Genomic DNA, 11,651 nt, shown 5'->3' with positions numbered 1-11,651 from the left:
TTCAAGGTAGAAATTACCAACTTTATTTAAAATAAATGCAGCTTATAGTTTAAAATATAGAAAATATGTCAGAGATTATATACTTAAAGGTAACTTAAGACTCAAGCTAAATAGTTTCTTCAAATTACTAGTGCCTATAAACTGCCTGAATCACTTAAGTCTTCGCTACTTAGCTTCATTCTGCAATGCTGGAAAGCAACAGTAGTCGGCAAGTTACTCTTCAACATTTAATGGTGCCACAGGGTTAAATAATGGCCTTCCCTTCTTGGCCTGAATTTTGCCAAAGTTAGCCTCAAACTCTTTTTTTGTTCCATTTAGATTTCCTAGATGTCCATCCTTTATCCTATAGCCTAGAGAATTCAGTTTCCTTATCCTGTACTGTACTATCTGTGGAGTTAATTCAAGTACCATTGGTGTCTCTTTTATTTGAGCTATGGAAATGCCTTCTTCTAGTAATCCCTGAATTCTCTCTTCCAAAACTGGAACGGAATAATATAAAATGGCAGGACATTTCAAAACTAATTGCTTCAGGTCATGATCTGTGCATTTAAAAGTATTTTTAGAGAAGGACATGCTGTTCTGAATACTTCCTGGGCAAAGTTGAAAAAGAAATCCTTTGAGTTTGGATAGAAGCTGGAGAATTTCAGAGTTTGCAAAACCTTGCTCCTGGAGAAATTCTAATGTTTCCTTGATAGCTGCAGAAGAATTTAGCAAAATAAATGGATTCTGACTTAACAATTTGAGTAACCAAACTTTCATGTTGGCCTCAGAGCCACCTAAATTTAGGTAACTCTCCTGGAGAATACTTATCATTTGCTTATTTTTCTCAATAGGATTATGAAAAACATTAGATGCAGTTGTCAAAAATCTGCTAATGACCACATTTTTGAGTCCCAACTCTTGAAAGAACTGAATGTTCAGCCTCTGGGTTTCCTGGTCTTTAACGGTAAAGAAAGATTCTGGAAACTGTTCTATTAACTTGACTAACTCTTGCTCGTTTTTGCAAACCAACTGCCAGAGTTCTCTCTGGGTGTTCAAATTGGCTGGATTGCAGACTATTGCTTCTGGGCAGCGTTCCAAAATGCTGGCTATAGCAGCTTCATCGGCACCTAGTTGTTGTAAAACGCCTGCAATTTCTTCAACATAGGTTTCCTTCTCAAAAAGTACCCATCCTTTTAATCTGCGAATTTTCCTGACGTCCACTGAAAATTTGTAGAGCTTTTCCACTGTTCTTTTATTTTCTTGGTTTGATTGATGATCAGTTGTATAGACGAAGCATGCTAAAGGGGGTCTGGATTTTGAAGCCAATGGCATCTTTCTGAATGAACACAGCCTGCAGGGCTGGGATCTTAGCAGCAGCTTCCACAGCATGTCTGCAGTCCGTTGGCTAATTCCCACCGTCCTGGGACTCAGAATGTACTCATTGTACCTGTAACAGTGAAAACATAGGTTTTAACATAAGGGGTGTTAACTTTAAGAATGCAAACACAAATGTGGGTTCTAAGCAGTAGGCACAGAAATTATGTGGATTTAAATTAGACAGGAAAACTGAATTTTGCCAAGTTAGTCTCAAACTTTTTGTGGAATATTAAATATTCCTCTTAAATAATTTATAAAGTAACTAATATACCTCTTCACAACTTAGACGTCTCATACATTATAAACACACTGTCTATGTGAGCTTTGCCACAACCTTGTGAAGTAATTTCCATTTTACATTTTAAGAGTTCAAAGATTCAAAGACCTCAAATGTTACTCCGACACGAATTTCCTCTCCTACAACTGTTATGTTTTTCTTTGAGAGAAATGTGTTACTTCTTTTTTTTTTAAAGATTTTCTTTATTTATTTGACAGAGGGAGATCCCAAGCGGGCAGAGAGAGAGAAGGAAGCAGGCTCCCTGCTGAGCAGAGAGCCCGATGCGGGGTTCGATCCCAGGACTCCGAGATCATGACCTGAGCCGAAGGCAGTGGCTTAACCCACTGAGCCACCAAGGTGCCCCAGAAATGTTTTACTTCTACAAACACACACACGCAAGGTTTTCCTTCTTCTTCTTTTTTTTTTTTTTTTTTAACATTTTAAATTTTCAAGTTTATGTTTAGCTGAAGCAAATACTTATTGGGGAAAGGAGTCATCTCTAATACTATATTTTAGAGTAAATATTTCTGCTGAGTAATTATTATCCAAAGTCAATCTGTTTTATTTAAAAGGAGTTAATAAGTATGAACTTGTTTTAAGAGAATTATATAAAAATCCTTTTTATGAATCCAAAATTAAACCAAGTCTTAGCCAGACAAAGCGAGGAATGCTGCGTGACTGGCCCAGTAGAGCAATGGGCAATCAAATTAAGTGGAATGGGGACCATACTTTTACAACAGTCTAACCAGCTCTCCCCATGTGACAGCTTTAGGTCCCGAGGGATGGCTATACTGTGGGTGATGCCTTATGGACTCTGGCACTATTTTTCTGTTATCTCTGGTAATGTAAACATGCCTACTTTGTTGTTTTAACTTTTAAAGGTCATATTTATTTATTTGAGAGACAGCGCACACAAAGTGGGGGGGAAGGGACAGAGGGAGAGCAGGGAGCTGGATGAGAGAGACAATCCCAGGACTCTGAGATCATGACCTGAGCCACCCAGGTGCCCTGTTCTAACTTACAGTTGCTGAGAGTGTTAAGTGTTGCATCCCTGCCACAAAAGCATGAACAGTTTAGCTAGTCAACAGCATTCCCTTATTATTTGAAGGTTTGAAGGAAAGTTGAAAAAAAGCCATAATCCAATCTCTGCACTTAATAATGCCATATCTATATATCTATATATAGATATATATATATATCTCATATATACAATATACCAAGGACTTTTCACTTCCAAGCCTGTTCTAACTAATGCAAATAAATCACTATTCTCAAAGGAAAAATAACAAGTAACAATGTTCTCAGTTTGTTTTACCATTTGTAATAATAGCTCATTGTTAGTCCCCATGGTGTCCCAAATAATTGTAAGCATAGTTTCTGTTTTACTTCTGGTGGTTCAACGAGAGTATTTTTCATATAATTCCTAATACCATTTTCCTTTAGATGATTCCTGATAGCCAAGATATAAATATTAAGCTATTTTAAAATTTCTAAGAGGACCATGGATTTTAATTGGAAGCAGGAGATACTACATAATGAATTGGATACATACAGATCTAATCTGGAGCCTCACAAACTTGGGCCTCACAACTGTACCACATGCTAGAAGAACTGGGCTCTGTGGCCAAAATGTCCATGCTCAGTCCTGGTTCTAATTTATGGGATTATCGTGGGAAAGTTTCTTAGCCTCAGATTAATTTTTTTTTCTTAAGATTTTATTTATTTATTTGACAGAGATCACAAGTAGGCAGAGAAGCAGGCAGAGAGAGGAAGGGAAGCAGGCTTCCTGCTGAGCAGAGAGCCCAATGCAGGGCTTGATCCCAGAACCCTGAGATCATGACCTGAGCTGAAGGCAGAGGCTTTAACCCACTGAGCCACCCAGGCGCCCCTAGCCTCAGATTAATTAAGTGAACAAGTAGTGATCAGAAGAGCACCACAGTAAATGTTCAATAAGGATGACTACCAACCGTACCATCCTTAAAAGGAAAAGAAAGTGCATAAATTTTACAGGGATACTTTGAGTCCAATACTTTGCATAAACCTGGTACATAGTAGCACTCAATAAACAGTTGCCATTACTAGGAAATACCTGGGGCTAAAATTCTTGTACTAATATGATTAATATGACTAAAATTATATTTTAGACAGAAGTACATTATAAAGAGTACGTAAAAATTGTGAAAACTATTTAAAATGCTTTGGTTGTCTCAAATAACTGTTTATAAAAGCAATACATGGGGCACCTGGGTGGCTCAGTGGGTTAAGCCGCTGCCTTCGGCTTAGGTCATGATCTCAGGGTCCTAGGATCGAGTCCCACATCAAGCTCTCTGCTCAGCGGGGAGCCTGCTTCCCTCTCTCTCTGCCTGCCTCTCTGTCTACTTGTGATCTCTCTCTCGCTGTCAAATAAATAAATAAAATCTTAAAAATATATATATTAAAAAGAAAAGCAATACATTTTCACTAAAGCAAATTTGCCAAATTCTGAAAAGAATAAGGGAGTGGAGTCAATCTATCACTCTCTGCAGATGATATGATACTTTATGTGGAAAACCCAGAAGACTCCACTCCAAATCTGCTAGAACTTGTAAAGGAATTCAGTAAAGTGTCAGGATATAAAATCAATGCACAGAAATCAGTTGCATTTCTCTACACCAACAGCAAGAGAGAAGAAAGAGAAATTAAGGAGTCAATCCCATTTACATTGCACCCAAAACCACAAGATACCTAGGAATAGGTATCTCTTTGTTTAGGTTTCTCTTTGTTTACAAAGAGAAAAAGAATCCGTACTCAGAAAACTATAAAGTACTCATGAAAGAAACTGAGGAAGACACAAAGAAATGGAAAAATGTTCCATGCTCATGGATTGGAAGAATAAGTATTGTGAAAATGTCTATGCTACCTAAAGCAATCTACACGTTTAATGCAATCCCTATCAAAATCCCATCCATTTTTTTTCAAAGAAATGGAGCAAATAATCCTAAAATTTATATGGAAGCAGAAAAAACCCTGAATAGCCAGAGAAATGTTGAAAAAACAAGCCAGAGTTGGTGGCATCACTATTCCAGACTCCAAGCTCTATTACAAAGCTGTCATCATCAAGACAGTATGGTACTGGCACAGACACACAGATCAATGGAACAGAATAGAGAGCCCAGAAATAAACCCTCAACTCTATGGTCAACTAATCTTTGACAAAGCAGGAAAGAAATGTCCAATGGGAAAAAGACAGTCTCTTCCACAGATGGTGTTGGGAAAATTAGACAGCCATATGCAGAAAAATGAAACTGGACCAGTTCCTTAGATCACATACAAAAATAGACTCAAAATGGGAAAGACCTCAACGTGAAAGAGAAATCCATCAAAATCCTTGAGGAGAACACAAGCAGCAACCTTTCGACCTCAGTCACAGCAACTTCTTCCTAGGAACATTGCCAAAGGCAAGGGAAGCAAGGGCAAAAATGAACTATTGGGACTTCATCAAGATCAAAAGTTTGCACAGCAAAGGAAATGGTCCACGAAACCAAAAGACAGCTGACAGAATGGGAGAAGACATTTGCAAACGATATAACAGATAAAGGGCTAGTATCCAAAATCTATAAAGAACTTATCAAACTCAACACCCAAAAAATAAATAATCCAATCAAGGAATGGGCAGAAGACATGAACAGACATTTCTGCAAAGAAGACATCCAGATGGCCAACAGACACATGAAAAAGTGTTCAACATCACTCAGCATCAGGGAAATACAAATCAAAACCATAATGAGATACCACCTCACACCAGTCAGAATGACTAAAATTAACAAGTCAGGAAATGACAGATGTTGGCGAAGATGCGGAGAAAGGGGAACCCTCCTACACTCTTGGTGGGAATGCAAACTGGTGTGGCCACTCTGGAAAACAGCATGCAGGTTCCTCAAAAAGTTGAAAATAGAGCTACCCTATGACCCAGCAATCACACTACTGGGTATTTAACCCAAAGATACAAATGGACATTGGGGAGAGTATGTGCTATGGTGGGTTTTCCACATATGGCTGTCTAATTTTCCCAACACCATCTGTGGAAGAGACTGTCTTTTTCCCATTGGACATTTCTTTCCTGCTTTGTCAAAGATTAGTTGACCTGGGATGATTCACAGACCTATACCCCTGGGGCTTATAATACATTATATGTTAATTTTAAAAAATTTATAAAAGAAAAAATATTACTGGAGTGGAAAAAAAAACAGGGAAGTGGAAAAGTCCTTCACAATTGTTCATTATCTGACATACATGTCTGTTTTTTTCTGATTCTTGTCCCTTTTGTTATTATTTTTAAATACATAAAGCAAGGCTACCTTGTATATGAGAACTAAATCTTAAGTTCAGCCTACAATTTGAAATGGTAAGGACTCAGAATTTTTCTTGAAAATGTCTTCAGCAGGTACTACACTAAAGACTGACATGATGTCTTCCAGTGAAGCCAGCACAGCAAGGGGATCCTCAGCACTGGAACAAATCCTGGTTTGGTTAAGCACCAGATAAAGTTATGTGGCCTAGTGTGGGTTACGCTATATAAAATGACAGATTGGGTAAAGCAGCCTGTCTCACATTTCCTGCTCACACCAGGGTGAAATATTATGTGCTCAGGGAGTTGCCTCACAATTAAAGCTGTCTTGCTCTTTTTTAGTCTCTGATGAGCAAACACAGTTAACCGTGAAAGTGAAGAGCACTAATGTTGTGACTCTTCTACAAACAACACAAATTACATATACAATTGATTTATTATATGCACTCTAAGTATCTAAACTTAGTATCAAAAACACTCTATAAACATTTAAAATGAGTACATGATAGTGGGGACTGATACACCATAATTCTGTAATTTCTTCCCTAGCATGGAGTATTTGGGCTGTTTGTAATACTAGTTATCTGCTGCCTATCTGTCTACATTTCATTTCATTTCACTCATTCGTGAATCCCTAGGAGAATTACTGAAAAGAAGATAAGGGAACATTTGAAAAGCTAGGTTGTTAATTTACTGTTCCAGAAAAAATATCTGTTAATCTTGTCACAGGCACTATGACCGATTCATCAGTTTTAATTTTTTTTTAAGGACTTTATTTATTTGACAGAGAGACAGAGAGAAAGCACAAGTAGGAAGAGGGAAAGAGAGAAGCAAGCTCTCTGCTGAGTAGGAAGCCCGATGCAGAACTCAATCCCAGGACCAGGGGATCATGACCTGAGCTGAAGACAGCCGCTTAACCAACTGAGCCACCCAGGCGCCCCATCGTCTGTTTGAATTTTTATATGTGAAAAATGAAAATATTAAATTCATTTTCTTCTACTAATGAGGCTGAGCTTAATGACTTATTTTGGCCATCCTTATTTTCTTTTGTGTATTAACTACTCCTGCCTTTTTAAACTGCAATTTTCTGTTTTTTAAGAATGGACTTACATAAACTCTTCATATATTAAAAAAATATGTTTTTGGTTTTTCTCTAATTCACTTTCAGTTGTTGATGGTATAAAAATTCCAGCATTACCAAAGTGGTTACATTTTTTACTGTGATAAGCTATAAATTTTTACCATTTTAACCATTTTAAGTATACAATTCAGTGTTATTAACTATATTCACAATGTCATACAACCTCTACTACTATTTCCAGAAATTTTTCATTGCCCCAAACAGAAATTCTGATCCCCTTAAACAATAATTCCCCATTCCCTCCTCCTCTCAGCCGTTGGTAACTTCTACTTTCTGTCTCTAGGAATCTGCCTGTTCTTGGTACTTCATGTAAGTGTCATACAGTATCTGTCCTGTTGCGTTTGGTTTTTTTTCACTTGGCATAATGTCTTCAAGGTTATTACATAGTATAGCATGTATCAGAATAAAGTGGTTAATTTTAAGTGGTCAAGGGTCATAGTAGTTTCCCTTTTCTTGATTCTTACTGCTTTTATGCACTATATGATCAGATAAAAATTCATCCATATATCCTTTTATATTTTTTATTTTAAAAAGTTAGCTCCTTTAATTCACTTGAAATTTCTACTGTGAGCTGAAAGTCTACACATTATCAATAGTTTAGCTATCTCTAAGCACTGTCTTTGAACAATCCTTTCCTTCCCCATGGTCTGTGAGGCCTCCTTTACTACACATTAAATGTAGCTTTTGATTCTATCCAGCCTCTATCCTCACTCTCCCAATATTTGCAATTCCCTGAATGACCAAGGAGGCTAATTTCTTTGCTGCAAACTTGGCTCCCTCTGCCAGACCATTCTAAAAAAAAATCTCTGGGTCAGTGTACTCTTGCATACCTCTGCACAATGATGTCAAAGCTCCTCAGCTTGGACCTCCAGCTTCCCCTAACCCCTGCTCCACTCATTCCATGCTCCCGCCTCTACTCTGTACAAAGAAAGGAGAGCAACTCATCACACCAAACGTGAACCTTCTGCTGTCTCCCCTTTCCTACAATTACATCCTTCAGCATCCAGGGTAATCTCTGCTTCTGTACTGATTCCTACCTCTCTGGCCTGAAAACCTCCAGAGCCCCTCTTTCTCATATACTCACTCCTTCAGCTCTATCCTCCTCTCTGGGGCTCCCATCCTTCAGCTCAATGGCTCTTCTCACTGCCACCCTAGCTAAAACCCTATTTTCTCTTACCTTCAGTGAATTTTTTTTTTTTTTTTAAGATTTTATTTACTCAACAGAGAGAGCACAAGTGGGAAGAGCAACAGGCAGAGGGAGAGGGGGAAGCAGGCTCCCCGCTGGGCAGGGAACTGATGAGGGGCCTGATTGCAGGACCCCGAAACCATGACCCGAGCCAAAGGCAGACACTCAACCGACTGAGCCACCCAGGTGCCCCATCCTCAGTTAATTCTTGCAGATGCTTCTCTCCAATTCCTCTCCTCCTACTTATATAGATCCCAATAAAGACAATTTCCATGTGATTAGAGCCAATGGGCTCTCTTCCTTCCTCTTTTGACCTCTGTAAGCTTTCAGCATAGTCAACCACTTTCTCCAGGAAATACTCTCTCTCCGGATTTCCAAGACTTCCCACTCTCAGTTCTCCCCCCCCCCGCTTGCTACCCTCTCACTTCCTTTTATCTGTCTTCTTTGCAGGCTCATTTTCAAGGCTTGATTCTAGACCCCTCTCCTCCTCTTACCTTACAGTTTCTCCTCAGGGATCCTGTCCTTATCCAGGGCTTCAGTTAATCACTTGGGCTTCTTTCCAACTTCTTCTCAAAATGTGATCTTGTCACCTCCCTGCAATAAACTTTTCAATGGCACTTTAGGACAAAGACATAAAACAAAATAAAAACTCCTTACACCATGGTCTAAAAGGCCTCTGTCTGGGCTCTGTCACCACCCAAATCCGTGCCCCTCCCCTTCACACCCCCCTAACCCCACCAGCCACACCAGTTCTTTTCAGTCCCTGGTGCTCTGCCTGTTCCCACCACAGGGTCTTTGAAGGCTGAGGGCAGTTCCCCATGCCCAGAGTGCCCCTGTCTAACTCCTAGGACTGAGTACTGCTCTCTCTGGGAAACTTCCCTGTCTTGAATAGATGAAGCCACTTGTCCCTATTACAGGCTCTCATGGCACCATGGACTGCTTCTCTTTGCCACCTGTCATAGCTGCATCTGTTCATGTGTTGTTTCTGTCTCACCCTCCAGGAGGGCAGAGACTTGTCACCACTATGTTCCAATGAATTGCTTCCCTACTATTCACTTCAGGGGCACTGCTGACTCTAGGAGGCACTGCTGGACAAGGAGGACCTTTGCGTGTGTTCTTCCACAGCACCTTCCTCTTAACCCTACTGTAGCACTTGAACTCCTGTAAAGTTCTTCATCCATTCAACCAATGGTTTTTCTTTTTCTCTTTTTTAAGGTCATGCTGTGTTATCAGGCATTACGTCAGATTCCAGCTCTTCTGCTAAAATGTTTCTTCATAACTTTCAGTCTCAGACCCACTAGAGGACCTGGTGAGAGCCCCAGACTCTCTTTCCAAAAAGAACAAAAAAGAAAAGACCTGTACTCACAATGTTTTGGAAAAGATTTTACTGGGATTCACGGGCACCCTGCAGTCCAGCTATAAACAACCTGTACTAGATTGCAAGCACTGGGAGGGCGGAGTCTGAGTCCTGTTCTTCTCTCTCCCCTGTACCCAGCAAAGAACTTGGTCCACAGAGGAACAAAATCAGTATTTGTCAACTGAAACTGAATGAACAAATCCAGTTCATGAGGCAACCTAAGGTAGTGTGTAAAACTGTGGTCTGCATGGGCTTAATTCCTGGTCACTGGTTATGTTGGGACTTGGGAAAGTCACATAGCTTCTCCGAGCCTCAGCAGGAGTGTCGGGAAAATGGGGACACTATATCCTGGGTACCTGTTCAGACTAAACTGAGTTAATATCATAAACCACTTACAGAGTACTCAGAAAAGTCACCACAATGACCCACTTTAAAGTTGAAGACACTGATGCAGGTAAAGTAACCACCCCAAGGTCTGCTCAGCTAACAAGGGGCAGCAGACCTTGGTTTCAAACCCAACAACTTGGCTGCAGAGTACAGCGCTTACCCTTGTCCTACACAGCAATACACTTGGCAAATGTTTGTTAAATCACAACACAAGAAACTCCTGTTTCTTAAGCATTCTTGAAGTTTTAAGTTCACTTCAACAATATGCGCAATATTCATACTTTACACACTACACTCTACAACATTCAAATAAGCTCTACTTTATAACATGCACGATCTGCTGACAGTTTCAAATTAACCGCAATGTGTATAAACAAGTAAAAATGAGGACCAAAATGAAGAAAATCTCGGGGAATGATCGAAAACCACATATCCATCCTGTGGCGCCTTCGCTTTTCCAGAACCTCTGACCTACGACGCCTGGGCATCCGCCCAGGCCGGGCATGCTGAGAGAACTGCGGGGAGTCCCGTTTCTCGGTGCGCGGCCCCAACCCTTGCCGGTCGGCCGCTGTGTTGCTGGTGAGGCCCACCCCGGGGGAGCGGAGAAAGGGGTGCGACTCACCTGTCCACCCGTGCAAGACGCAGTGAGTCCCGGGTCCCTGGTTCCGTCCTTCCTCCCTCCCCCCGCCGAGGTTTCCCGTGGCCCGCCGTCTTCCCTTGGCCTGGGAACAGGGGTCAGGGTCCCGAGACTAGTGTCCCAACAGGGCCGCGAAGTCCCCTCGGCAGTGTAGTCCCAGGCCCCAGCCTTTCTACCCGCAGCCAATCAGGGCACAGGAGACCCGTGAGCCCGCAGACGCAGCCCCAACGCAGCCAATCAAGGTGCGGGACGCAGGCTGCGCGACCCTCACGTTAGGCGGGGCTGCGCGACGGAGGCCGGCCAGCGTGGGAATCAGCTTGCCTGGCAACGGAGCCAGGTGCCGCAATTACGCGTCTGGCATTTCCACACCCTTTCCTTACCAGCATTTAGAAAACTTGGGAGTTCCGGTCCTTTTGTCCCTTGGGGTCACTAGCTCATAAGAAAAAAATGTAAAAGTAACTCAGAAGCCGCTGTATCTTTAAGCTATAGCCATTCAGAGCTCCCAAAAGAATTCGATGGGTAAAGAACTAATTTACAAAAGAAAAAAAGTGTAGTTCCAAAACAATAAACCTTTGGGAACATATCTAGCCTTCTTGCTGCCCTTTCCACCCGCCCCCAGTAGTCAGCAACTGTGTTATGTCTTTAAACCGTCTAAATACTTGCCTTTTCTGATAAACTGCCCAGTGGTTTACATTCTAATTATCTCTGATGTCAGCCTCATAAACTGCTTTCTCCTTAAAGCCAGTCTCAATGTCTATCCCATTTATTCTTACATTTATCTATCAATCAACAAATATTGATGGTATGCCTATTAAGTTCCAAGCATGTGAAACAGCAATGAGAAGACAGCGGTGGACAAGACAAGGGGGAATAAAGTACATTCCCTCTCTTGACGGGAGTTTACATGTAGGACAGTGAAGGACAAAGACATTAACAACGGATAACATGATTAATCCCAACTAGAGTTAAATGTTTCCAAA

General features: G+C 40.9%; 1 protein-coding gene across 6 annotated transcripts; it reads right to left on the bottom strand.

Annotated features, from left to right (window-relative positions):
• On the bottom strand, positions 1-11,240 carry MTERF2 (mitochondrial transcription termination factor 2). Of its 6 annotated transcripts, none has more exons than XM_082740577.1 (4): positions 10,657-11,234; positions 8,785-8,907; positions 7,935-8,022; positions 1-1,429 (listed from the first exon to the last, which is right to left on the bottom strand). In XM_082740577.1, exons 3-4 carry the CDS (start codon positions 8,000-8,002, stop codon positions 214-216), a joined length of 1,284 nt encoding a protein of 427 aa, XP_082596703.1. In that variant the 5' UTR covers positions 8,003-8,022; positions 8,785-8,907; positions 10,657-11,234; the 3' UTR covers positions 1-213. The 6 variants fall into 6 exon arrangements, with proteins under 6 accessions (XP_082596703.1, XP_082596705.1, XP_082596704.1 ...); XM_082740579.1 differs by having other exon boundaries at positions 8,785-8,894; XM_082740578.1 differs by having other exon boundaries at positions 8,785-8,884.
• Between the last annotated feature and the right edge of the window lie 411 nt (positions 11,241-11,651).

The sequence above is a fragment of the Mustela nivalis genome, assembly GCF_964662115.1.
Source record: "Mustela nivalis genome assembly, chromosome: 7".
NCBI lineage: Eukaryota > Metazoa > Chordata > Mammalia > Carnivora > Mustelidae > Mustela > Mustela nivalis.
The sequence above is the reverse complement of the archived record's forward strand: the minus strand, read 5'-3'. Positions and strand labels throughout refer to the sequence as shown.